Source organism: Caretta caretta, chromosome 5 (genome assembly GCF_965140235.1).
Source record: "Caretta caretta isolate rCarCar2 chromosome 5, rCarCar1.hap1, whole genome shotgun sequence".
In the NCBI taxonomy this organism is placed as follows: Eukaryota; Metazoa; Chordata; order Testudines; family Cheloniidae; genus Caretta; species Caretta caretta.
Window position 1 is genome coordinate 98,920,887 of NC_134210.1, and position 26,611 is coordinate 98,947,497.

At 40.1% G+C, this 26,611-nt stretch overlaps 1 protein-coding gene across 1 annotated transcript in view; it reads left to right on the forward strand.

Annotated features, from left to right (window-relative positions):
• The window catches only part of ALDH1A1 (aldehyde dehydrogenase 1 family member A1), a 57,448-nt gene extending 37,034 nt beyond the window's left edge, over positions 1–20,414 (forward strand). The window contains exons 5-13 of the mRNA XM_048851155.2: positions 964–1,025; positions 2,337–2,465; positions 5,729–5,842; positions 7,577–7,679; positions 8,385–8,569; positions 13,785–13,949; positions 15,438–15,595; positions 17,091–17,165; positions 19,805–20,414. Of these exons, the coding sequence (XP_048707112.2) occupies positions 964–1,025; positions 2,337–2,465; positions 5,729–5,842; positions 7,577–7,679; positions 8,385–8,569; positions 13,785–13,949; positions 15,438–15,595; positions 17,091–17,165; positions 19,805–19,877 (1,064 nt within the window). The 3' untranslated portion in view covers positions 19,878–20,414. The remainder of the gene's footprint in view (positions 1–963; positions 1,026–2,336; positions 2,466–5,728; positions 5,843–7,576; positions 7,680–8,384; positions 8,570–13,784; positions 13,950–15,437; positions 15,596–17,090; positions 17,166–19,804) is intronic.
• The last annotated feature ends 6,197 nt before the right edge of the window (positions 20,415–26,611 follow it).

Consider the following 26,611-nt stretch of genomic DNA (forward strand, 5'->3'; position numbering starts at 1 on the left):
CAGTTAACATAACTTACTTATTCACATTTTTGGTATTTATTCAACAAAACAATATTAATTATTTACTAGAGAAATATTAGTTTCTACATGTGAAAGTAAATATGAAGAGTCTTTTTTAAATGGGCAATATAAGTGGTAGAGGTTACACATAACAGTGTAACAGTATTGGAAACATATGTTAAGAAAGACTTTGGTTCAGTAAAGACTAAGACCTGGGCCAGAAAAAAGTCAGGTGCCCTACTATTCTTTGATTCCATTATTTGAGGATGGATGAGGAAGAGTCTGACTGGAAGAAGGGAAGGGAAGAAATTTACCTGATTTAGCTCAGAGCCCATTCTGTTGTCCCTTCCATTGATCAACTCTAAGGAATTTGACTGCCCTGCCTTCTCTCTAAGATAGATAGATTTGTACTGAAGGAGGAATTAGGGTAAACAAGAGTGATAAATACTTCAACTTCAGAGATTTTTGCATCACACAGACCTCTATACTAGGCTTACTGAAACACATGTTTATTTGAAACCAAGAGGATTTTATACTTAATGGATTTCATGTCAGCTAAAATATAATATTAAAAAATGTCTAAGTACCTAGGATTGTGAGTAGCTTTTTTTAAAAAACACTTTTTTAAAAAAAAAGGGGGGGGGGGAGAAGAAGGAATTAAAAATGCTGAGTGGGCATGCTTTACACACCCCATCAGGATGCCTACCCACCACACAGACAGAAGCAGAGCTGCCACTAGGAAAAAATCAGCCAGGCTGGGCAGAATCAAACACTGAGGCATGTAGGGAAGGTCCAGATTGAATCCAGATGTACTTTTTTGTTGCATACTTAAGATTTTGAAAATATCGTTTATAAGTACAAGAATATGTAGCTATGTTTGGTAACTAAGTTTATCTTCTTTATACTTGAGCTGTTTCTCACAAAAGCTTGTGTCTGAGTGTACTATTTTTTCTTCTTGTTTAGATGGAAACTTTTTCACATTTACGAGACATGAGCCCATTGGTGTGTGTGGCCAAATTATTCCTGTAAGTTGGAGCCTTTACATAAAAAAAAAAGTTTTTTATTTAAAAGGAGTTGCTTTCAAAATTATCTCTGCACAAATGAATGTATGGATCTTTAATCATCAGAACCTTCCTTCTCAGGCCAGACTGCTTCTGACCCTGATCCTGAGAGGAGCTGTGCTAAAATCAGAAGGTGCTTGGCACATGAAGGGTAAACCCCTCACAAAATATAGCACTGTTTAAAATATGTACAGTCTAGAATGTAAAATAAATTATTTCCTTACCATAGTGCCTAGGAGTCTTAGTCATGGATGAGGACCCACTGTGCTGGGTGCTGTACAAACACAGAAAAAAGATGGCCCCTGCCCTCAAAGAGCTTACAATCTAAGTATGAGACAAGAAATAACAGATGGATACAGGCAGACAAGGAGTAAACAAAACAATCTGCATCATCTCTTATAATAAGTTGTAAATCTCCAAGTACGTTTTGGTGTATTCACTGGCTGCTTCACCCCTCACAGATCTTCAGAGATGGCCAGATGGCACATTGTACCCTCCTCTGTCCCTGGCTGCAGGCACAGAGACCAACTGCCTCCTGCCTGCATGAAATATTTTCAAAAGAACAGACAGTTGGCCCACCCTCCCCCAGCTACATCATCTGCAGCAGCATGACTAGGAGATGTTTCTCCAGTGCTGTGTGGATGTTTTAAAGACTCTCTTTATGAACCCCATGATGATCATTCCCTATGATAGCAGTACATACCAACCCTAGCAGAAGGTAAACCTTTTCAGACACCAGCAGGAATGAATGAACACTTCACAGTCCTGCTACAGCAGGTTGTGGGGTGGAGGGATAGGCTGTTAGTGATCCTGAAGCTATTTCCTGTTGATTGTGAGACAACAAACCAACAGTTGACTCTCCAGAGATGCACGGCAAGGGGAGCAAGCCAACCAGCTGCTCCTTGAAGACTGGTTCTCTCACTCTCAGCAATCAACCACTCACCAAAGCCATGCGGAGGTGAGAGATTGCAAGTTACAATCCCATCCCTTTCAGTAGGCCAGTTCAGGTGAGGAACTATAGAGAGAAGGAGATGGCAAGACTCACCAGTTTCATCACTAAACGGGCAACTTTTGTCAGGCTTTGCTTGAGTTGCATTAGGTGTTTTCAGCCTCATCTGATCTCTAACTGCCAGTTTGAGTGCACTGAAATCGCATAAATCCAAATCAGTGGGTTTTGCACGGCCCATGTGGCAGTTCATGCTTCTGTTGAAGGGAAAGCCAATGCAATACAATGTTGTATTAGAAATAGGATACATCTTCTCATCTGTCTTTTAGTGGAACTTCCCTTTGGTTATGTTTGTCTGGAAGATCGCTCCTGCTCTTTGTTGTGGAAACACGGTGATCGTCAAACCAGCAGAAGAAACTCCACTGACTGCTATTTACATGGGATCTTTAATTAAAGAGGTGAGTTTGCCATAGCAGACTAGTATACTTTTCTAAGAGGCCCGTACAGTAGTAAGAACTAGTTTGCACTGTGCCAAAATAGCAAATAGCATATCTAGCCTTGTACTATGGAATTTACTGCAAACCACTGAAGCTAATGAAGGGTAAAAAGCTTACATATTTTACAATCTAGCCTACTGAAAAAAAAATCACACCACATTAGTAATCTAGTAAACTAAATTTTTTGGCAAATGACTGTGTGTTATAACAGCATCATACTTTTCAAAGTTCAAAGCAAACAAGAAGCTTTTGGAGATGAGTGGTGGTTAGTTTATCATCATGGTTATCTTAGTAATAGATCTGTTTTATGCAGGTGATTTTACGGAACACATATTTTTTTCACCTGGGTTTATGATTAATGAGGATAAAATTAAACTGCTTGACTGCTGCCAAACTTCATGTACAATATGTCCAACTATAATACACCTCCTCTGCTTCTGAATGTCTCAAATACAGTAGTCTTTAACGTTCCATTGGTTTCAAAGTAACGTTGCTGAGTATCACCAAGCATAGAAGGGACGCCAGAGAAGAGTGGTGAAACAGTTAAACTGGCTCTTGTTAGGATCAATAAAAACAAACTAAAAACTTTATCTGGATGTGATTACTGCCACCAAAGTCAATAATCACCAGGCTTAGTAACTTCCCCAAGTACTGGCAACACTGACTCAGCACATTTTAGCGTTATGACTCATAACAATGACTCATCACAAATACAGCCCATAGTCCGTTTAGGGCAAAGATAACAGTATGACAAAGTGGACAAGATTGATTCACAAAAGGGCCAAATGCTGCTCATAGTGAGTCACAATGGAAAACTTTACTAGAAAATACAATTTGGGAGAATTGCTTTTACTGCTCAAAGTATTTCATCTGTTCATTTTAAACAGCAAAAATAAAGATGATGGCTCCATTGAAAAGCAATATAAAAGAAAAATTAACTGAGTTCTACCCTGACCTTGATGAAGTACCATCTCTCTCTAAATATAAGATTAACATTCCTGCAATAAGGAGTCAACTGTATTCAGAATCTCAGTGCTGTTGTTGTTCAATAGAGTATAACTGATACAAGACAGGTTTCAGAGGAACAGCCGTGTTAGTCTGTATTCGCAAAAAGAAAAGGAGTTCTTGTGGCACCTTAGAGACTAACCAATTTATTTGAGCATGAGCTTTCGTGAGCTACAGCTCACTTCATCAGATGAAGTGAGCTGTAGCTCACGAAAGCTCATGCTCAAATAAATTGGTTAGTCTCTAAGATGCCACAAGAACTCCTTTTCTTCTTGATACAAGACAACGACACTTTTATGTAGAAATGAGCAAAGGAGTAGAATTACCATTTTTATTTTTAAAAAAATCTAGTTTTATCATTGTTCATTTTGTTTCTGTTTTCTTTATCCAAATTTCACCTGTTGAAAGTTCAGGTATATCTGAAGTTTGAATATATCCGGATTGAATATTTTTGATGGATGCTCCGATATAAGTTATAGGGCATTAAAATGTGCAAATTCTTATTAAAGTTGTCAAATTGTTTCTGAGTCCAAATTTGTGAACAAAAATTCATCACAGTTCTGCTTTTGCATCTGAATTGCCTATTGAAATCTGAGTCTAGTAGTAGTGGCAAAAAGTTGTTACTCTGATAGCTGCTTTATGTGAAACCAACTGGTGATCTAAATTCATGTTTTCATGGACAAGTGTTCACATCAGAATACAACATAGTCACAGTTGGCACTAACTGATACCCTCATTGGCAGTCTCATTATGGAGACCAGTGATGGTATAGATTTATAGACCCTACACTGTCATTTTTTTCACACTAACGTTGGTCCTTTTAGGTTAGGGATGAAACACAGCTAAGGCAGCATAGAGAAGATTTCATTGTTTTATCACAGAATGGGTCTGCAACAGAGGACTTCAGTTGCCAATGATGTAAATCTGGTGCCTTTAATGAGCACTTAAAAAGACCGAACTTTAAAAAAATTACTTAAAAAACCTGCTTATATTATATTTGATATTATAATTTAACATGTATATTGTAGTAGGGCCTAGAAGCTAACTAGGGTCAGGGTGCCATTTTGACAGGAAATATGAAATAACTTTTAAAAAATATATACAATATGTGTATGAGTCTCAGCTATATGGTATTCTTAATTAAACGTGTCTATCTGGGAGTTATATTTCACTATTAAGTGCCTCAAAGGCTTCTTATTTCAAAGTCCCAGTTCTACTCTAAAAAGGGACTCTATTAAAGTGATAACATGGGGGATCTGTGTTTATTACCTTCTGTGATTCCATGCCACATTTGTTTCATGTAAAATAAAATCTTCTGCTAACTGCCAGCCCTGCAGACCCATTCTATAAAATTGAGGCCCACCTTAACTACACTTACCTTGCACCTCAGTTGGGTCTAAGTTAGCAGTGAGGATTCACAAGCAAGAAGGTACCCGACTTGACTCTGAGACCCTAATGGGAGTTTGCTGGGGTGGAAACACATTCTTTCTGTAAACTGAGCAAATTTCATCTGGAGTCACCGAGAGACAATGGATTTGATTCGTGCCAAAATCTGTACACCAGGGAGGAGGACAGCATTAAACAGAAGCTTTTGAAGGGAGGTTAAACAGCACATTTCCTAGGTACACAGGACATGCCTCCTCACTAGCCAGATCCACCCACTTTGTATTGGAAAGTTCCTTGCTAGCAGTCCCTCCAGGAAGTCTTTCCACCACCAAAGACCTACAGCTCAGGTTGTGCCAATGGAAAGAAGCAAGCCATTCCGTGTGGCACACCACAATGTCATTTTTATAGTCACTTTCCAGAGCAGAATCTCACTCTAAATCACCAGTCAAATGAATGGAATTGGCTTAATGAAGTTGAAAAAGATATTAACCAGTTTTCACGTCATTAAACATTTTCTGACTTGGGGAGGGGCATATTGAATTAATGCTGTTTCACCATTTGACAAAAGCATTGAAATAATGACAGAAACCGAGTCTGCTTTTCCAAAAGAATGTCCGCAATGGATTGGAACAAGATACCTAGTCTGCAAGAAAAGCAAAAAAGAAGAACTGTCAGATAGAAAAATATTTGAGTTGGGGGTGGAAATGACTTTTTGGGTGGTTGGGGAAAAATGATTGGGGAGCTGTAGAACAGAAACAATTTAATGAAAGTAATAGACATGCTCATCCATTCTTCATCATTAACTCATAGTTCTGGTGTTTTTTACAATGTAGGCTGGATTTCCACCGGGGGTAGTGAATATTGTGCCAGGTTTTGGACCCACTGCTGGAGCAGCAATTTCTCACCACATGGACATAGATAAAGTGGCTTTCACAGGCTCTACACAGGTATTATTCTGAATGCAAGTAACTATAAACTGGAACGCTCCACTCCTCCGATTCTGAGTAATGATTTAGTGTCTAGCTTGCTTTATGTAATTATTTTAACTTTTTTTTCTTTTTTGGCTGCTGTTTTGTTAAACAAAGTCTGTGTAATGATTTGTTAGTTATTGAAAACTTCAAACTTATCTAAACAATGTTTGTACTCTAGGAAGGCCTCTTCAAACAAAGGAATCCAATGAGAATCAACTGGTTCTAACTTAGCAGTACTATTTTGAGTCTTCTTTTTAAAAATATTATTCTTATATCTTTTTTGGGGGGTGAGGTTGTCTTATATATTTGAAAATTCAACAAATGGAGCTTTCTGCTATTTAATTTCATCAATGGCATTTTGGTAGGAAAAACTACCTGAAATCTATGCTCAAATCTTGCAAAGATTTATGCATATGTATGCACGTGAGTGATCCTATTACAGTCAATTGGACTGTTCACATGTGTAAAGTTAAACTTATGCATGAATCTTTACAGGATGGGCCTCTGTTTAGATCAGGGATTCTCAAACTGGGGGTCATGACTCCTCAGAGGGTTGTGAGGTTGTTATATGGGGGGTCATGAGCAGTCAGCCTCCACCCCAAACCCTGCTTCATCTCCAGCATTTATAATAGTGTTAAATATTTAAAAAGTGTTTTTAATTTACAAGGGGGGTGGCACATAGAGGCTTGCTGTGTGAAAGGAGTCACTAGAATAAAAGTTTGAGAACCACTGGTGTAAATGATCACTCATGCCATAGGCATTTATCATGACATAAATGAATGATGGCGTCGATAACTCATGTATGAAAGGAAATTTTCTTTGAGAAGAAAAGTGTATTTGATAATGTTTCCATTCAATAATTTAAAGAGGGGTTGCAAATAAATTCCTGGAAGCAGGAAGATCTAGGTATTATCAACTCCCCCAAATTATCCGGCTGCAATGAAAGCCAACAGGGATCTTACCACACTATCCCTCACGCTGAAACTGGCATCACCACCCTACCTTCTCCAGTCTGGTTTGCAAGGGAGTCCCCTTAATAATGCAATAGGTGGAGGGGAAACAAAATGGTGCCATGCACTGTGTCAGCCCTTCCCATATTCTCTAGTCCCCTCTGGGCCTCCTTACCTCATCCCACTGAAGAGGTAGAAGCTGGGCCAGGGAAGAGTGGGCTGTGCAGACAGACTCTTGGTCTCCACAGCTCCCCTCCCATGTATGGTGCTTCAAAAGGCTCTCTCACTGCCTGGAGTAGAGGAAGGCTGCTTGAATGGGAGAAGGTGGGAGATCAGAGCCCTGGTGCCCACAGTGGCAGCAGCTTTTCCTGCCCTCTACCTCAGAATGCCTGTGTTACAGAGGTGGAGGTGATGTTAGTGCTCAGTGCTGCTCCAAGTCAGGCACGATTGGTGAGGGAGGTACTGTGTCCACGTGAGGGAGCTACAGAATAGCCCTTCACAGATGCATCAGTGGGAGCTGGGCTTATCTCTGGTTTGGGGATATGGGGGAATTCCTGGGGGACATAAAACTCAGGGACCCACCCCACCATCTGATCCCCCCCTCAAAATATTTTCAATGATTCTCATATTGGACAGCTACTAACCCGACCTTCACTTTTTTGGGAAAGTGAGAGCTGGGGATGGAGCAACACTTTTAAGTTTTATGGGTTTTTTGTTATGAAAACGTTGAGATTAAATTCTATTTTGTGCTACATTTTAGGTTGGCAAACTGATCAAAGAAGCTGCTGGAAAGAGTAATCTGAAGAGGGTTACATTGGAACTTGGAGGGAAAAGTCCTAATATTATATTTGCGGATGCGGATTGTTAGTAATTCTTTATATCTTTTTTCCTTTTATAGCTACCTTCCTCTTTTGCTTTGTGGTCTTAGACAATGTATCTAAATCACTGGTGTTTTGTTTCTTTTTTGTGTGTACAACGTTGTGCATTTGTCAAGTACCCGTGTGGGATCCTTCATTCTTTTCTAGTCATGCCTCAGGATCTTTAACTTAATTTTCACTTAAAAACTGGAAAAAGGGACCTTGGTCTGACATCCATGGAAGGACAGAACTTCTGTCAGTGTGTCAGCCCTTAGTATCGTGTGGTAGTTTTGTACCCAAAGTTGATACTAACTTCTGTTATGGGACATGAATCCATGAGATTCTGAACCAATGGCAAGAGTGCTGCTAACTCAGGAAGATGGATAGCTGAAAGCTGATAATTTTCAGCATACCATAACTGAATGCTCCTTTTGGCACTGTTGACCCAGCATCATGAGAAAATGTGGAATGAAAATTCTGTACTATGTAGTCAAAGGTGCACTTGTCTAAGTATATCATATTTAGAAGTCTTTTGAGGAATAGTGTTGGATACATGTAAGAGGGATCATCTGTGCTTTAAAAGACCACATAGTGGAAAGTTTTACCAATGAGGTGGTATGACAAAGGGAGGCAATATTGTGAGCATTCAAAACCAGTATATGTAGAGACTGCAAAGAAATGAGATTTGACTAAATATTCATTTCATTGCAGTGGACAGTGCTGTGGAACTTGCACACATTGGTCTGTTCTACCATCAGGGTCAATGTTGCATAGCAGGCTCTAGGATTTTTGTGGAAGAACCTATTTATGAAGAGTTTGTCCGCAGGAGTGTTGAGCGAGCTAAGAAAATTATCCTTGGTGATCCTCTGTCTTGTGGTGTAAATCAAGGTCCCCAGGTAAGTTATAGTTACCTAACTTTGTATGGTCCTGTAATGCTATGGCAAAAAGGCACTGGGAGGGGGGTGTACTCCCCACACTGGCCCTGAGAGGGTATATTAGGCCTAATTAACCTATAGGCAGCACCTGGAGGAGCAGCCAGGGAGCAGGGAGTGATTAATCAGCTATGAGGCTCAACTGAACAGGAACAGGAGGGACCTATATAAAGCCAGGTAGTTGGCAACAGAAGGAGGCTGTAGGGAAGTAGGCTGTAGTCACTCCCTGAGAGAATGGAGGTATGTTAGGACTATAGAGGATAGTCCACTTATTCCCTGGGAGGAGAGTTGGGAGGCTGGCAAATCAAAAAGGGGGGAAGTCAGGAAGATAGGAGAAGGCTCAGAAGAGCAAGGAATAGGAGTGTAGACCTTGGCTGCTGTTTAGAGGGTCCCTGCGCTGGAACTCGGAGTAGAGAGTGAGCTCGGTTTCCCCTACCAGCCATTGGGGACATGGCACAGACCAGGCAGAGGACAGTGGACTACCTGGGACAATTTGTTCTGGAACGTCTTTGTTTCACCCTCCCACCCCGCCCCAGAAGGGGAAACGCTCATAGGAACCTGGCCGGAGGGCTGAGTCACAAAGAGCAGGCTGTGGTTCCTGGAGTGAGTGGGCTTCTGTGACAGGCACCATGCTTTAAAATATATTCTATTATTAATTAGAGTCCTGGAGAGGATTACATGTCAGGAGACCTGCATTTTATGCCTTACTACCTTTAACTAAAGGTTCTTGGGCAACATACTTCACCTCCTTGTCTCAGTTCCCTCTTCTATAGAATGGGGATAATACTATAGTACCTACCCACCCCCTAAAGTGCTTTGAGAAAACTCAGACGAAGGCCATTGTAGAAGTTCAAATTACTATTACCCATCTATACTAATCAGAGACCTCTAACAATAATATATTCAAGTACTACCACTATATTATAAGTGAACATCTGTGCAGAAGTCAAAGTTACTGACATTTTTCCCACTCCTCCAAGGCTCTTGTACTTCTCCAGTTCTGCTCCCCAAAATATTGCAAATTTTAAAACACATTGTATCACAATTTGGTGGTGACCTGTTACATAAATATTCAATTAAGCATATTTTAAAATATAACACTATGCAACCGATAAGGATTCTTTTTAGGTTACTTTATAGCGCTGTTAAATTGTTCCTTGTCTAAAGTATGACTAAAATGGGAGTCGGCACAGTAGGATATGTACTGTAAATACACCTTTTTTACTCATTGTGTACCTGATCCTCATAGAATCTAAGTATCATTTTAGAGATGATAAAGCTAGAGCTGAACAAAGAAAACTCCCCAAAATTAATGGTTATAAAATGTTCCTCTTCCTGGCAACTGTACTGACACTTGGAATAATCAAAGACATCACAAAAGATGGAAAAATACATCCAAAACCATCCTAGCTGGGGAGTTTGAAAGGTGTGCCCTGTTAGTGAAGTAACAACCCATATCCTGGGTTGAATAAACACCAAGGCCAAGGAATGTGGTGTTCATAACAATGAACTTGAGAGAACTAAGGTGTGTTTCTGTTTCTTAGTCTAGTGTGTGATTAATACTGAGCTAACATGAAGCCACCCTCATGTTATTGTTGCTGTATTGAGTTTAAAATTAAGTACTCCTGCTTGATATGAAAGAGGAAAACAAACAACAATCAAAAGGGTTGGTCAAACTGCTGAAAGGTACATTTCTGAAGAGGTTTAAATGGAAAATAAAAAAACCTTTTCTCCCCACTCCCACCATCTCCCTCTCACCCTCATTTTCATTCTTAGCTCACCAGCACCCCTTATCTTCCTCCCAGGCCAGCAGAGCTTTTATCCCCAGAATCAGTGTACTGTCCTTTTGTTTACACTGTTTTTCAAAACTGAATTGAAAAAGGGATGGACTGGGATTCAACCGAACATGGTGAACAACAGTTACTGTTGTTACTGTCCTGAATGTGTGTACTGTTTAGTAATTATGTCAAACCCTTTCCTCTTTTCTGTAAGTTCCTTGAACTATTTTGGCCCTCTTCTCAGTCCAAAAGGCAGCAGCAGTTTGTGATGCAGCAGCTTCTTTCAATGCGCCAATTGAAATATTGACATTTTTTGTACTGGAAACTGAGTTAAAAGTGACAGGAAGGCCAGAAACTGGAGTTGAAAGAGTAGCTGTGCACTTTGCGGGAGGAGGTGCTTAAAACTCTCACTTTTAGTTTTGCCCATTTCCCTCCTACTCTAGCTGCCTCTCTTCACTCTCTCATGGTACTTTTATTTTTGTTGTTTCTCCTCCCCCATATCCATTAAATATAATGAGACTCGGGGGTGGGGGTTGTTCTTTACATTATTGAGGTACCAGGACCAAGATTTTGCAAACTGGGTGCTTAAAGTTTGTAAGTCCATTTTTAGGTATCCTAAGAGGGTTAATTTTGAAACGTGCTGAGCACTCAGCAACTCCCATACAGGCCACTAATTCTGGTGTATGAGGAACCCAGTTTGCAAAATCTTGGTCTCACTGGGCTCCACTGGAGATTTGTGTGCAGGTGTGATGTCATCAAAAGGACCCAATCAGAATTTAGACAATCGGTGTCTCCAGCCAAAGTCTAACATGTAGGAGACACAGGTTCATATTATTTTATATTTTTTAATGGACCTGCGAGAGAAATGTTCCCTCTTTAGCCCAATACCCAGGATTGGCAAGATTGCTATCTGAGATTCTATATGCAAAAGTCATATCATTTCCAAGCGTGTTATCAAACAAACAGCCATGTAAGGCTAGGAATGAGAGCTTTATCCTATGGGGAAGCAGCGCTTCCCAGCTTCTCAGTGAAACCTGTCTCCTACACTGGACAAGCCTGGTCATGACAGTTTTATTTCTGGTTGTCAATGTTATGACACTGGATGTTGTTTTGGGAGGTGAATTACATGCATCCTGATTTGTATCTCCTTCTGAGTCCTGCACAGTGGTACTCATGGGAGCACACTACTTCACATATTCATTCATATGTACATGCACACTGACTCACACATCATCATCACGTATTGTTATTTGGGTATTACAATAGGGTCCAGAGGCCTCTATCAGATTAAGGCTCCATTGTGTTGGGTGCCATCCAAACAGATAGCATGAAACAGAGTCTTTCCTGAACAGCTTACAATCTAGTTTACATTATAACTGAAGTTGCCAAAGAGTTAATTTGGAAAGTGGACACAGCTGACAGCAACATCCAACTATTTCAATTCAACATTTTCCATTCTTCCTGATGTTGCACATATCAAAGATATTTTGCCCACTAGGATAACAGTAACCTTATATGTCTATTGTGTACAATAAGGCAACTGCTTAAAAGTATCACGGGTGGCCAAGGGGGCGGGGGGTGAAACAGACTTTAATCCTCATAAATATTTTCAAGCTTTTATCATAAGTTTTGTTGAATCATAAGTTTTGTTGGATAGCTTGGAACCTCACAAAAGAGACCAAAATGATCCAGTGTTCTCCAAAGCCTTTTAAAAACACTGTTTTATGGGAATGAGCATGATAATACTAGAGCTGATTAAGATGAAGCGTCTAGCCTCCTGCCTTGTCCTTCTGTTCGCTTAGTCAACTCTCCTGACCACTTCTCTACTGTGTGGAAAAGGGATGAGGTGCAAAACATCCATGGTGAATTATGATACCAGACCACAAAGAATGAAAAAGAAGAAAAACTTCTTCCCAGATAAAGCTGTCTGTGTATACTTTATTAGTGAATCCTTACTTAGAAACTCCACCAGTAAGGTTTTAGAACACAACCCTGATAACTGTAAACAATGGTGTTAGCAGTTGACAATTCTAAGAACTGGACAAATCATGTCAGTATTACAGTGAGATTTGGCTTGAAGTCAAATTCTGTAGCAAGAGTTTAGTTGTCACCTCCTCTCTCTAAGGTGTCATCTTAAGCAAGAAGATAGAACTCCCTTTCCCTCCTCAGCAAAATGATATAATAATGGGGAAAACTGCTCAATAAGAATGCTGATAAATGCTGGGCAAAAGTAAACATAGTGTGCCTACCTGAATTTAATCAATGGGAGTTTTGCCACTAACTTCACTGGGACCAGGATTTCCCCCTGAGCGTTGTGCTGTCCAGAGTAAGGACTCTATCCACACTAATGGATAGGGGTAAGCTTACTCATGGGAGTAGTCTCATTGTCTTAATGACTGGGTGTTTGTAAGGCTGAACCCCAAAAACACACAGAAAAAAATCACTGAGAAAATGGACAAGATAGGAAGGTTCTCAACCTATAAGAAACAAGTTGTGGTGTTGGTTTTATATTTTGAAACATATGCAGAGTTACTTGTACAAAATTTCCCTCCAGGAAGGAATGGACAATAGTGTGTTTATTTTGCTGCCACAATAATAACTTTCTAACATGGTACAACTCTATTTTCTGTTATCAACTTTGCCATTTTGTTGGGAATGTCTTGTCTTAGTTGCATTCCCATTGTAAATGTCTGCTCCTTCCACATCTTGCTCTGATGGACCTGCCAAGCTGATATATGCTTGGTGTTACTTTCATTTGTTTTTTGATTTTGGTGTAACACAATAAATAAACCACCATTCAAGCTCAATGCCAACAGTTATTCTGTATTCCAGCAACTTCCAGTGATAGAACAAAATTAAATAGTACTGAATTCAAATTCTGCTCTGTTTTTTCCCCCTCTACTAGTGTTAGTAAAAGAGTGTGACCAATCCAGCAGTTCTTGGGAAGGCTTGTCTATATACTTGATCCCAAACAATCCCACTGACTTCAGTGGGTGCTAGATCGGGCCCTATATTAAGACTGCAGGATCAATCTCTGTGATGCCCACTTGCACGGGCCAATAGTAATCCCACAGATTTCAGAGTACTGAGAGAAGTCTGCAATTAATGTATTTTATAGAGGAGAATCTTTATTTTTTATGCAACCAGAATATCAACTTGTTTAGAACATTTAACCCTTCGTACTGTGCTTATATCTCTTATTACTGATATATATGGGGAAAGCCTGTAAAGTTTTGAGAAGTTAAAGACAAAAAAATTTGTGGGGCTTGCCAGCTGTTTCATTTCAACATGTAAGATTTAATGAAGCTACAACATTGTTAAGGAACATTGTTAATGGGTTGGGAAGGGATTGCTATCAGTACATGCTACTTTTATCCCTCCTGCAATATATTTTCATTTAGATTAATAAGGAGCAGTTTCATAAAATACTTGACTTAATTGAGAGTGGGAAAAAAGAAGGAGCCAAACTGGAATGTGGAGGAGGTCCATGGGGAGACAAAGGTTACTTCATCCAGCCCACGGTTTTCTCTAATGTTACAGATGATATGCGCATCGCCAAAGAAGAGGTAAATAAATTCATGAGAGTCTGTACTTTCACATGCAGTTCTCTGCTTAAATGTCTGTACAAAATATCCATTTAAAAGGTCAATTTGATAGATAAAAATTTTTGCAATAAATCTTTCATTCTAGGTTGGTTCGGTTTAGAATCTCTTTCTTAGTTACTTACATTAGCTTAGTCAACTCAATGAAAAGTGCTGGAAAGGGAGAATAATCTGCCTGGCTAAAAAAGGTTCCAGTTAGTCTATATGAGACAACAGGTACAGTGGTTGGAATTTTTAGTTACATCACCCTGTACTGCCAGATCTAGGGTAATACATAACAGAGAAAACAAATCTTTCAGGGACAGCTTGTGAACTCCTTGATCCCCTTGATGAGCAGCTATTTGCTACAGTAGTCCCATTGACTTCAGTGGAATTATTCTGTTGAGTAGCTGTTCCACCCCTCCCCCCGGAACAAGGAGTTCACAATTTGGCTGTCAACAGATTAATTTAAAGTGAATAAAAAAGCCCTAGTGCCTCTAGAATGAATCCTGAGGGACCAGGGGCAACAGGAGAGCGGTTTAAAAATCCTCACCAGATTTACTGGTTTCCGTTTGGACATCACTCCCGCAAGAATAGCCTCTCTTTTATCTGCACTGATCTAGATGAAATCAGGATGAACAGAGACCATTTTAAAATGTTCAAGATTAATTTACAATTTTGAACCTCAGAGGTTGACTTTCTATTTTAATTTGGGGGGAATGTGAATTTGAACTAGATGCTGTTTATAGTAAAGTCACGCACAAAGCTCCCATTCATTTCGGTGGGAGCAAGACTGAGTCTATGTGGTACTACTCCCCTATCCCTAGTTACAGAAGTACTGAATAGTGCAGCATTGCAATTTCTGGCTGAGAACATGGAGCTAAATTAATTGCCCAATAACAGAAGAAGAGCTGAGTCTAATGGAATATTTTCCTGTTTAATAGTTAACACCCAGAAGGAGAGTAGAATTAGTTATTTTACTTGGCTTCTTTGTTTAGTTGTGCAGGCACTTGTGGAGATAAAACGCTAATAAAAGGTTTATGAGAGGAAAAATTGAATGTATTTTTCAATTTTAAAAATGGAGTTGACCAAAAATAAATAATTTAAGAGTTCACTGGAACACTGTACAGATGTGGTAACATCCTGTAACTTCAAGTTAGGTATTAAATGATCTTCTGTTTCTCTTTAATTATTTTCATGTTTACAATCATCTTACTTTAATTAATTGTCGACTCCATATTATTCTAACCTCACTTACACTTAGGATAGTAGTGAACATTTAGTTATCATGCCCTAAAGTCTATGTTCTTGATTTGACTAATAACATAGGAATAAGGCTCCTCTGACAGAAATAAATACTTTAGAAATAAATTATTTCAAACAATAAACCATACTGAAGTTTCCACAGATTTTAACCACCTTTTATTTCTTTTTCTTTTTCTTTTTTTTCTTTTTTTTTTGGATCTGAAATAGATTTTTGGGCCAGTGCAGCAAATCATGAAGTTTAAAACTGTAGATGAAGTTATCACGAGGGCAAACAATACTCAGTATGGGTTAGCAGCAGCAGTTTTTACCAGAGACCTTGATAAAGCATTGACATTTACAACTGCTCTTCAGGCTGGAACAGTATGGTATGTAACAATGATTTAATTAACCCTCATTGATAATATTTATACATAGCCGAAGCTGAAATAGGAGGCCATTTGAACAACACTTTATTGGGTGACTTACTATATATGTTTTTTTTCTTCTAACCCTTTCTGATCTCCAGCGAGGCAGATTCCCTCCCCTTGCCCTCCAATACCTCATTTGCTATTATGTAGTATTTCTCATGAATCTGCCAGTTAGAAAGTGCAGGTGACTTGGTGGACTCTCCATACACAATACTGTGGTAGCACAATATAAACTTAGTTCATAAAACTCAGTTTCTCACGTTACCTTAAAAAGCCCATTCTCTTAAAATGCTTCAGACATCAACCTTGGTAGAGTGGCACCCTGGGTATGAGCTGAATGGAGAGAGAGACTCAAATGATTAATGCTGTTCTCCACACTGAGAGTGACCGGGGTGCACCAGTGAAGTGGCACATGGTAGTCAAAGGGGTAGACAGATTTTTCAAGGACTCAAAGCTTGGCCTTATTTTGTGTTGGATCTTAAACAACACACACTTAGCACCAGTCCCCTGTCCAATTAGACTTACATTATTCACAAAAGAATACATGGTTACCGGTAACCCAAACAAATGCACCTTCTTACAAAAGTAATTTCAGGGTTTTGATTCAAGAGTAGGTATTTTTCTTTAGATTATTTAAAATTATATAAACCCTTTAGAGAGAGAACCAGTGTGAAGCATCCCAGTAGTCAATAACCAAAAACATTTGAAGAGAGTAATTTTAAAAAAATATATATTTTCTAGTCTCAAATAAATGTTGTTCTCTGTGGAAATCTCTGTTTTCTTCCTAATCCTCACTTGCCAGTGTTGAAGTCAGTGGGACCTGGCAGTGAAAGAGAAGAGAATTAGAAGCGGTAGAAATGAAGAATCACTCAGTTGAAAATCCTGGAGGACTGAGTCAACTAATCAGTTGAACCAGTAGAAGGCTCCCTCTGCCCACACTATTAATTCTGCTAGTTTCCAGCCCCATTAAAAAATTTTTGCCATAGGTAATTACACTTCTACTGAGGTTTCTTGTCCTCAACAGTAAATAATATAGAGTATTGGAACTGTCATGCAGAATCCAACAGAATATCCTGAGTAAATAGTGAAATGACCCTAGACTTTGTTTCTGAGAACAAACCTGAAAGACACTGACTGTTCCTTGGGCTCTGAAAAATGGTGCCGGAACTTCACAGATTTTCAGTAGTAGGGAGATTTGTTATAGTTGTCAGTTACAAATATAAAATTATCATTATCCCTTGAAGACTCTAAATTGTATTACAAATCCAGTATCTACAACTGTAAATGCACGTATTACTGTTTCACTGAACTATGAACGACATACCTGGTAAGTATATTTAAGATCTTCAGCTGGTGGAAATCACCATAGCTCTACTGAAATCAAAGGCACTATACTGATGTTCACCAGCTGAGAATCTGGCCCATGATGTGTAAAGTCATCTTTCTTTTTCAGGGTTAACTGCTATAGTGCAGTGTCTGCTCAATGTCCTTTTGGAGGATTTAAAATGTCAGGAAATGGACGAGAACTGTAAGTAATGCTTTAGATCTGTACACTAGGATTTAGCTGCATGTCATTCCCAGGAATTCCCAAACTCAACTTTGGGGGACCACTTTCACCATTTTTCACTAGAACTCTTTACCTAGGGTCTGTAGTGTCATATTTTTCAGCTAAAGTTCAGAGCTTTCCTGTTATTACATATAGCGTCAGACAAATCATTTAATAAATTTCAGTAATTAAATTATTGACACTATAGCCAGTTTCTCAAAGAATGGGCACTTGTGGTGAGGTATAAGGGCACATGTGTATATGCAAAATTGGTATTTGTGGGTACAGTTTTCCATTTTGCGTGCACACATGCATGTTTTAATGCAGTTACCTGAATGCTCATGTATAATTTGTGGATTCCACTTTAGGTGCTCAGTTTTTGAAAATTCAACCCATCCTGCATATTGTAACTAGTGAGGCACAAATTTCAAAAGTTTTGGAGCTTCATTTTAGTTTAGATGAATATTTCCAGGTTTACAGGCTCGTGGCAACAACATTTTAAAAATGCTTCCCAGTTCCAGTTTACTCAAAAGTAGCCACAGAAATAGCCTTTCACAGTCTCAGTCCTTCTACCTCTGGTTTTGACCCAAACCACAAAGTGCAAAGGTACATACAAATGAAAAGTCAACCAAACGCATTTGAATCTCTGAAGTTTGGTTCATATTCCATTTGGACTACTTGTTGGTTTATCTGAGCCAGCTCACTCATCCCTACTTGTAATATTAGCAAATGTGATGAGTCATGTAATGAGTAATATCATGAAACACCTGACATCATGTAAGCCTGTTGCATGAAATAGCATTATGCCTTCTGATTTTCAGTACATACACTGAAAGCAGCCACCTGCACCTTAGAAACAAGCAGCAAGTTTCTAAAGAACACCAATATATCACAGCAGCAATGTTCCATCTACATTAATTTGTTAACTGAAGGGTAAAGCCAAAACAATAAATATTTTCCCTTTTGTTAAGTCTCAAGATAGATACTTGCATCGAACAACAGAATTAATTTGATAAATAACATATGTACAGGTGTACTGCATCTGAGTTAATGCTCTCTTTCTAGAGATAAGGGGTAGGATTTTTCAAAAGCACTCAGCATTGTCCTCAATCTGCTCCTTTTGGCAAAACTAATTTTGAAGGGAACAACTAGGCCTAATCTAGGCACTTCTGAAAATCCCACCCAAAGAGAACAAATGATGATTTAAGCCATTGCTATCAAAGACTGTTTTAAATTTGGTATGTCAGATACTTGAGGCAGCTATTTATGAACCACAGTCTTTAGAAACCAAGGTTAAAAAGCCTTTGCAGAAATCAGGAGATACATACAGTTGTTAGAGAGAGATTTCTAACAACTGTATGTACAAAAATAATGTAAACACTGGTATTATCTAGAGTAAGGATTTTTAAGGAAGTTGAGCATCTAATTCCCATTCGTCCCTTTGGAAATCTCCTCCCTCATGATGTGTAGGAGTGCATCATCAGAGTTAATGGAGTGACATAAAAGGACAGTTAGGAGGCAATGTTTCCTTTGGTTTAGGTGTCTAACTTAGGAATCTGAGCCATAAGTAAACCAAACATGAGATAGAGAGAATTTATGGAGAAAAGTCATATCGAAAGGAATAAAATTTTATGTTATATTTCTATAGACAACATTTGGCAAAAACATTTTCAAGGAGTAGACACACAAACAAGCAAATGTGTAATAAATAACACAGAGAACAAGAAAGTAAATGTGTCAGGCTATATCTAGAACTAAAACTAAAAGAAAACTTAGTAGGTAACCATTACAGTGAAGGTTATACAATTTTGCTGTTACAAAGTAAATAAATGAATGTTATGAATGGCCAAGATGCCTCATGAAAGAAATCTCAGTAAAGGATATCTCAGTGTATGGTCCTGATAGTTGACAGATCTCAGCTTTTCTCATATACATACTTAACAGTCTGGTTATAGGAGCCAAGATATAATTAGATTGTAGCAAGGCCCAGCTTAATATGCTGTAAAAACAATCAATTATTTCTAAACAGTGTGGCATAAAATGTAAAACATCTAGGAAACTCGAAGTTAAAGCATACAGGCCATCCTGATTTCACAATGTGAAATTTAAAGGGCCACCATAATAGGTTAAGGGTCAGTCAGATTTAACTTTAAGTTTCCTAACTTCTGTTGGTTTATGTCAAAGCCTGAAAAATATTTAAACATACTGTTGTATACAGTTTCGTCACTAACTAAAAGTTCCCATAATGGGTTAACTATGTGTTTTATTCACCCAAGAATAAGATTCTTCGGAAAATTCAGACAGCTGAGGAAGGCCCCGCAAAGTGTATGCGGGTGTAGGTCGTGACAAGTTCCTGATTTGGGGCTCAGTTTAAATATGTGCTAAATGGCTTCAGTAACATTGTGTCATACCAAAATGGAAGCCCTTTGACACATTTTTCCTGGGAAGCAATTGCTTTTGTGTTGAAAATAGCATCCAGCAGTAGCCTAGCTAGATTGAAAACTTCCAAGGAGGCCAAGAAAATGTAGCCAGTTGTAAAGTACTACAGCAGATCCATTCTGAGACATCACTAATATGATCAGCATTGCAGCGAGTGCTATTATTGTTTCTCATTTATCTAGGGGAGAATATGGCATTCATGAATATACAGAAGTTAAGACTGTCACAATCAAAATTCCACAGAAGAACTCGTAATGTTGCTCTAGGACAGAATTTAGCATCTTCAAATACTAAGCAAATCTGCAAAGGTTAATTGCGTTGTGAAAAATTTTTACATCCCAAATTATTCATTAACTTGCAAACAAGGAATTTGCTTAAATTAACATGATCGAGATTAATGTAGAAATTGTACATGTAATTTACTGAGAGGGACATTTTATTGCCTGGAACATAGCTAACAAATTTTGAAATTCTTATTGAGAAAGGACTATTTTTTCAATGGAAGATATGTGCTATGAAAATGTCTTTTTTTTTCCCAATACATACAGCTTGTGCAGTTTGATTTAATGTGCTATTCTAAATATTAGATGGCAAGCTGTCTTTACGTTTTTCATCATGACGTTAGCAAAAGCACTTACAAATTACTATCTAATCGATATTCTTCTCTGTCTCTTTGGAAAATCATAGATTTGTTCTGGGTACATTGCTGAGAATGTTGAATTTGTTCATCGTGTTAAGTACTCCACACATAATCTGGATGTAAACTTTATTAAAATCTATCTTCAAATCTAATATTGTTTCTTTTACTGACATTTAAAATGGCAATAGTTTTCACTGAGCACTGTATAGTACACTTTGGATGCGACAGAATACGCAGTACTCTCAAATGTGCTTAAGTCATTAGAAATATATTAAGTTGGCTCTAGGAAAGCTAAACTACCTAATTCTTTGACAGTTACTTATAGAAGAAAACTGTAATAAATACATAGGTGCACAGAGACCAGGATAATCTGAGTCCAGCATTTAGGGTATGTCTACACTTAGAAGTGGAGATGTAAATTGCAACTTGAGGTGATCTACTCAAACTAGCTCTAATTGAGCTGCCATGCTAAAGATAGAGTGTAGCCATGCAATGGGAGGGGCTAGCTGCCCCAAATAAGGATTGCAGTCATAAACATGGTATAAACCCCTAGACAGACAGACAAGAAGTAGAAGCAGGGTTCCCTGGGGGTGGGACACCTATATTCTCTCTCTCTCTCTCTCTCCTGTTTTTTGTCTCCACTTTGTGTACACACACACACCCCTCAATGTTTTTTTTTCTCCAACTGTTCTCTTTAACCTCATCTCTACACTGTTTTCCCCTCCTCTTCTTTCTGATCCCTCTTGTTGTTCTTCATCTCCTTCTCTCAGCCTCTTTCTCCCCTATTTTTACTCTCACACAATAGGGCTCCTCATACTATCTGGTGGAGGCACAGTGTGCTGATATTATCATACAGCACCTCTGCCCACACCCTCCCATTGCAGGCTGCCTGCAGCAACACCAGCAGCCACCAGCTAGACCGGGAGTTGCACTGTGAGGCACAGAGAGTGCTGCAACAGCTCAGACCCGCTATCAGAGATGCTTAGTGGTCCTAGACCCTGCTGAACTCAAGACCCAGGGCAGTTGCACTGGCTCTCCCTCCCCGTTGACAGCCCTACAAATAAACTCTGTCCATTAGCCAGGATATGGTACATTAGTAAACAGAAAATATGTACAATACAGAGGCTGTTGTGCAGTACAGAATGGAAGAGGATTTTATTTATTAGGGGTGTATCTACACTAGAGTGTAAGCCCAGGGTCTGAGCTCAGACTCAAGCCTATCTCCCCTTCTGTCTACATACGAATCACGCTAACCCAGGGCTCAGACCAGGATTTCAGTGGGGTGGATGGTCTGAGCTTGAGTCAAGCCAAGACTAAGTTTGAGCCCTATTGCTTTGCAGTGTGGACTCTTGCTCTTGGAATCTGCCAAAAGTATCCCACAGGGCAACTTTCTTTGTCCTCTCAACAGTCAAGTTTGATGGACTGTCAAGTTTTCCTACACTGAACCACAAACAAAGGGCTATAGCAGCCATATTTTGGGAGGGCGCTAGGACGTCTGAGATATGGGTGGTTGGATTGGGCCTGCATAATGCAATGTAGATTCTGGAGCCCCAGATTGGGACCCAGGGTTCACCAGTTCCTAACCTGGGGTTACAGATGAGTGTAGACGCTGAAGCCTAGCTCAGGCAACCTTTGGCATGCGACCTGTCAGGGAAATCTGCTGGTGAGCCGGGACAGTTTGTTTACCTGCAGTGTCTGAAGATTAAGCTGATCGCAGCTCCCGCTGGCTGTGGTTCGCCGTTCCAGGCCAATGGGAGCTGCAGGAGGGAGCGGCCAGCACATCCCTTGGCCCTCACTGCTTCCTGGAGCCTTTATTGGCCTGGAACAGTGAACTGCAGCCAGCAGACGCTGCAGGTAAACAAACCATCCCAGCCCGCCAGCAGATTTCCCTGACAGGCCGCATGCCAAAGGTTGCCGATCCCTGCCCTAGGTTATAGAACCAAGAGTCTGCTAACCTGACTTCTGCTAACTTTGGGCTTACGTTGCAGTGTAGCCATACCTTGTGATACATTTGTCAGCGCAACCAAAACCCAGATCTGAACTTCACATCTGGCCCCTTCTCCAGATACTAACAAACTCCCCTGGACTTTGGGGAAGATAAGGTCAGGATCCAGTCTTCATTGCCAGGCCCATCTCTACACAGGATTCTATATTATCCTTTTTTGGAAGGTGATACCACCAAATCAACTCACTCATGCTCTAGAACAGTCTCATCACCACCCACATTTGGAGAATAAGCAGGACCCACATTCCAGCTCCCATCACCAGAAGACTAAGGGGCTGTAGGAGAAATTGAGCAGAGAGAAAAGTAGAGGGGGAATCAAAAGTGATATAAATGCAAGGTGATAATGGTAGAAGGAGATTGTACAGAGGGGGAAAGAGCGAGAGAGAAACCACAGATGGTAAAATAGAGGCCAAATAAGAAAAGAAAACCTTCTTGAAAGAAAGAAGGAAGGAGAGGGAAATGAAGCAAAACATTTAAAGATGACAAAATTGTAGAAAAAATAGTCTTAGTAGAAAAATGGATCCTAAAAAGAATTAAAGACTTGTTAAGATACACAAGGCAAAGTGGAGTCTTGAGGTGGGATTTTATAAAGTTATGATTGTTGGCTCCCACTTAAGTCAGTGGCAAAAGTCCCACTGGAGCAGAATTAAGCCAGCAGTGACCACCTTTCTGAAATTTCACCTTAAGAAAAGAAAAAGAAAAGAGCCCTCTGTTTCTATGCCTTATCGGAGAGGCTGAAATCTGCCCTCAGATACTTGCATGTATCTCTCCTGGCCTACATATTTTTTAAAAACTGATAGAGCTTTATGCAGTATTTTGAATCTGGTTTTATTGTGGTTTGGCAGTTTCTAGCACAAAAGAAACCTGAACATGTTCCCAATTTTGCAGATGGAGAGTGATACTACTTGCCCTCTTTCAATGACTAAATATCATTTGAAAATTGGATGTATGCAGCTAGCTGGCATCTCACACAGGCTTTAAGCTCCTGTCTTTGCAAACATCTTGGATCAGATGAGTGTGTATGTTTATGTAAAGGCAAACCCTGCCATTCAGCCAAAGAGGAAAACACAATATTTTCCTGCGGAGCCATGTCTAACACTGAGTTAATCTGATATCGTGCTGAAGTTGTTATCAAGCACTGCCAATGTAAAGAGATACACCTTTTAGCAATTAAGTAAGGCTAAAAGACTAAATATGTTTGTCCAAAGTATTTGAGCTACGTCTGAATGAGGCAAACCAAGGTACTGTAGCCCAGGTAACATAAGAAGGTCAATCAGGTCTAATTGTCTGACACAAACATTCAACTCAGGAGAGTTTCAGAATATATGGAAGGTCTTATCCATAAAGGTCCAAATCCTGCGCCAACAGGCAGCTTGAGTAACTCAGCTGGGTACTGGAGGAGTCCTCTCCAGAGTACAGAGCAGAAGTAGAGCCACTTTGTGGGCACTACTACAATTTCCCTGGCCTTTGTACCTGCACTCTCCACAGCAGGGAGAGGGGTTTAAACTGGAGGATGTTCAGAGCAGTAAATCCTGCAGCCACAACCCACCCTGCCTCTAAAGAGCTCCTAACTGTAGTCACACTAGAAGCTCTGGTTGAGGCTTCACGCTGTGAGCACATAGGGGGCACATCCCCTGAGTCTACTCCTGGTATTCTGTCCCTCCCCACCTATTGCAGCAGAACTGCAGTGGTTACAACCTGTCTAAGGCTGGTCTCAGGAGCCTGGGGGAGGTGAACTGGGAGCTACATGAGAGCATAACACTTTCAATGAAATGTTCAAAGGGTCACCATGTTATGGACTTCATCTATCCACAGGCACAGTCTTTATCAATGGCATGTTCAAAGAGGTATAATGGCTTGTACTTACTTAGTTTGTGCATGCATAAATGAGGGCTTATGCTTACAAGTATTGCAGATGTAATTAAAGAGGCCCTTTCTTTCTGAGCCTCATTCACTACTGTGTTATTTCTGGTTTTTGCCAGTGCAACTCTACTGAAGGCAATGGTATACAAGAGGAGAAAGGCAATGGCTAATCAGGCCCTCTCACTGGTATCTGTTGTTTAGCAGGTCTGCGAAGTTGTGTCCACCATTTTAGAGTAAGGTTCACAGGAGAGGTGCCTGTCTTCAAAACTGAAAACTGATTACTCCTGAAGCCCCTACCAAATGTATTTTATATATTAGATTTAAATAATAAAAAGACACCCATTTATCTGTCACAGAACAGCTAGTCTCTCTAAGTAGACCAGGCATAGCTCCCTTGTATCAGAGTTGGTAACCAGGTTGAGCTAATTAAAGGGGGAAGGGCTACTCCTGAGGCTATAAAGACCTGTCAGAGGGCAGGAAAGGGAGGAATAAGTGGGACAGGCTGTGCTTGGGGAGTAGAAACTACAGAGGTGTAGAGTCAACACCTGTGGTGGGTCCCTGAAGCTAAGGAGGTAGCAGAGCTGGCTGCCACTGGGAAGCTGTATGACTCAACGCAGGATCACCAGAGACCCTGGGTGGGGCAGCTGTGAACCATTCGGACAGTTGGTGAGTTAAGGGAATGTTTTTATTTGCTTATGTGTGGACAATAAACCCAGTTAAAGGAGACTGGGCATGGCAGTGTATGCTTGGGCTGGCATACCCATGCCACACCATTAGTAATACAATAAAATTGCAGCAGCATTCAAGTAATCATTTGAACAGGAATGTAGCCAGCTACCTTCAAAACTCCTTTCCACCCTTTTTTCATTATAGGAAGCATACCTGCAGCCCTCTCAAATAGCTGTCTTTTGCAGTATGCCTGAACATCACCAAATTCAGACTATTTCAGACCAATGGGGGAGAGAGTTCCAGAGTCCCTGCAGCCCTGCTAGAGAACACCTTGCCAGCTGTCCCCTCTTTTTTATAATGAGGGGGATCTAGCTTGGCTGCTGCTGACCACAGATGTGGCAGTATGGCATGGCAAGAGAGGCAGGCTAATTAGGGCCAAATAAATGTAGCTGTTAGAATCCCCTGGTTACCTAGCACCTGAGCTGATGGTTCAGATCCTAAGATATAAGGCAAGTCATGGAAAAAACCACTAAAGACACTGTGGGTGCAGGGGTTACTGGTGTGGCTAAAAAGATAATTTCCTAATGAAGCAGGGTTTATGGAGAGATTTGAAACACAAGAACTTGGCAGCCAAAAAGGGGACAGGAGGGAGAACTGGTCTAGGTGTAGGGCGCTGTACAAAAGCCCATGTGGGAGAAAAAGAAGGTGAGAGAAATTGCAGGAATTTAAGAAGCAAGACCAGCAAATGAGAACAGAGCTAAGGATTAGGGTGAGATTATATAGGGCTTTCAAGGGGAGGATGAGGAGCTTGAATTTAATGCTGTAAAAGATGAAGCCACTAAATTGGCTTCTCAGCAGTCCCCAGTATCCATTCCAGGAGAGGTTCCTCCTGAAAATTCCACCTGTTAGACCTGCATGATTGTTGCAATGTCCCCTCTTTTCATGGAAGGTATGGGCCAGTTCTACTGGCTTGAAGACTGCCTAATACCCATTTACTAAAACCTGACATTTAAATCATTCCTTTTAAGGAAAAGCCCACTTTAACATCACTGTCAGAGTGAAACCAGGCTCTCTGAAAATTGGGAATGATAGTTCTCTGGGAACTTAGTGGGAGGCCCTAAAGAAAGTTCTTAGAGGCTGAATTATAGCCTTTGCCTGGCAGAGAAAGAAACCGTGGCTTGATGAATAAACTGCTCTGGAAACAAAAAATTAAAAAGCTGAAAGCCCAACATAAACTGATTCAGTAAAAGTGTTACACAGTCTTGAAGGAAAGATATAAATCACTTGGTGTATGAAATATTGGACAGGCATACAGGTCCAATAAACAGACCTGGAAATAGAATGGGTTGACTGTTGATATTCCAGCTAATGAAACAGTCGTCAAAGGCAGCGACGCAGATGATTCACCCACAGTATAATAAACTGACCTAGAAAGCAGAAGAGACCACAGCTGCTTTTGCACGTTACTACCAGGTCTCATACCCTAAATTTCCCTGTTCACTGTATGTGCTAGCCAAAATACAACAGGGGTTTTGGGGGTGGAGGGTGGAACACAGATAAAGTAGCAAAATTTTCCAAAGAGGAAACAGGCAAGCTTGAGGAAACAAACCCCTTGGACATGTTGGTATGGAGTCGACTTCAGTGAGACTTACCTACCAGAAATGGGTTGAATGTGTTGAGGGCTCTCTCATGTTTCATCAGAAACAAATATTACTTGTGGACAGGACAGACAAATAGCCACCATTATGATATGACGGAAAAAGAGTAAATATTTGAATTTATGTGCCTCATGCTGCACCAGCCTTTGCTCAA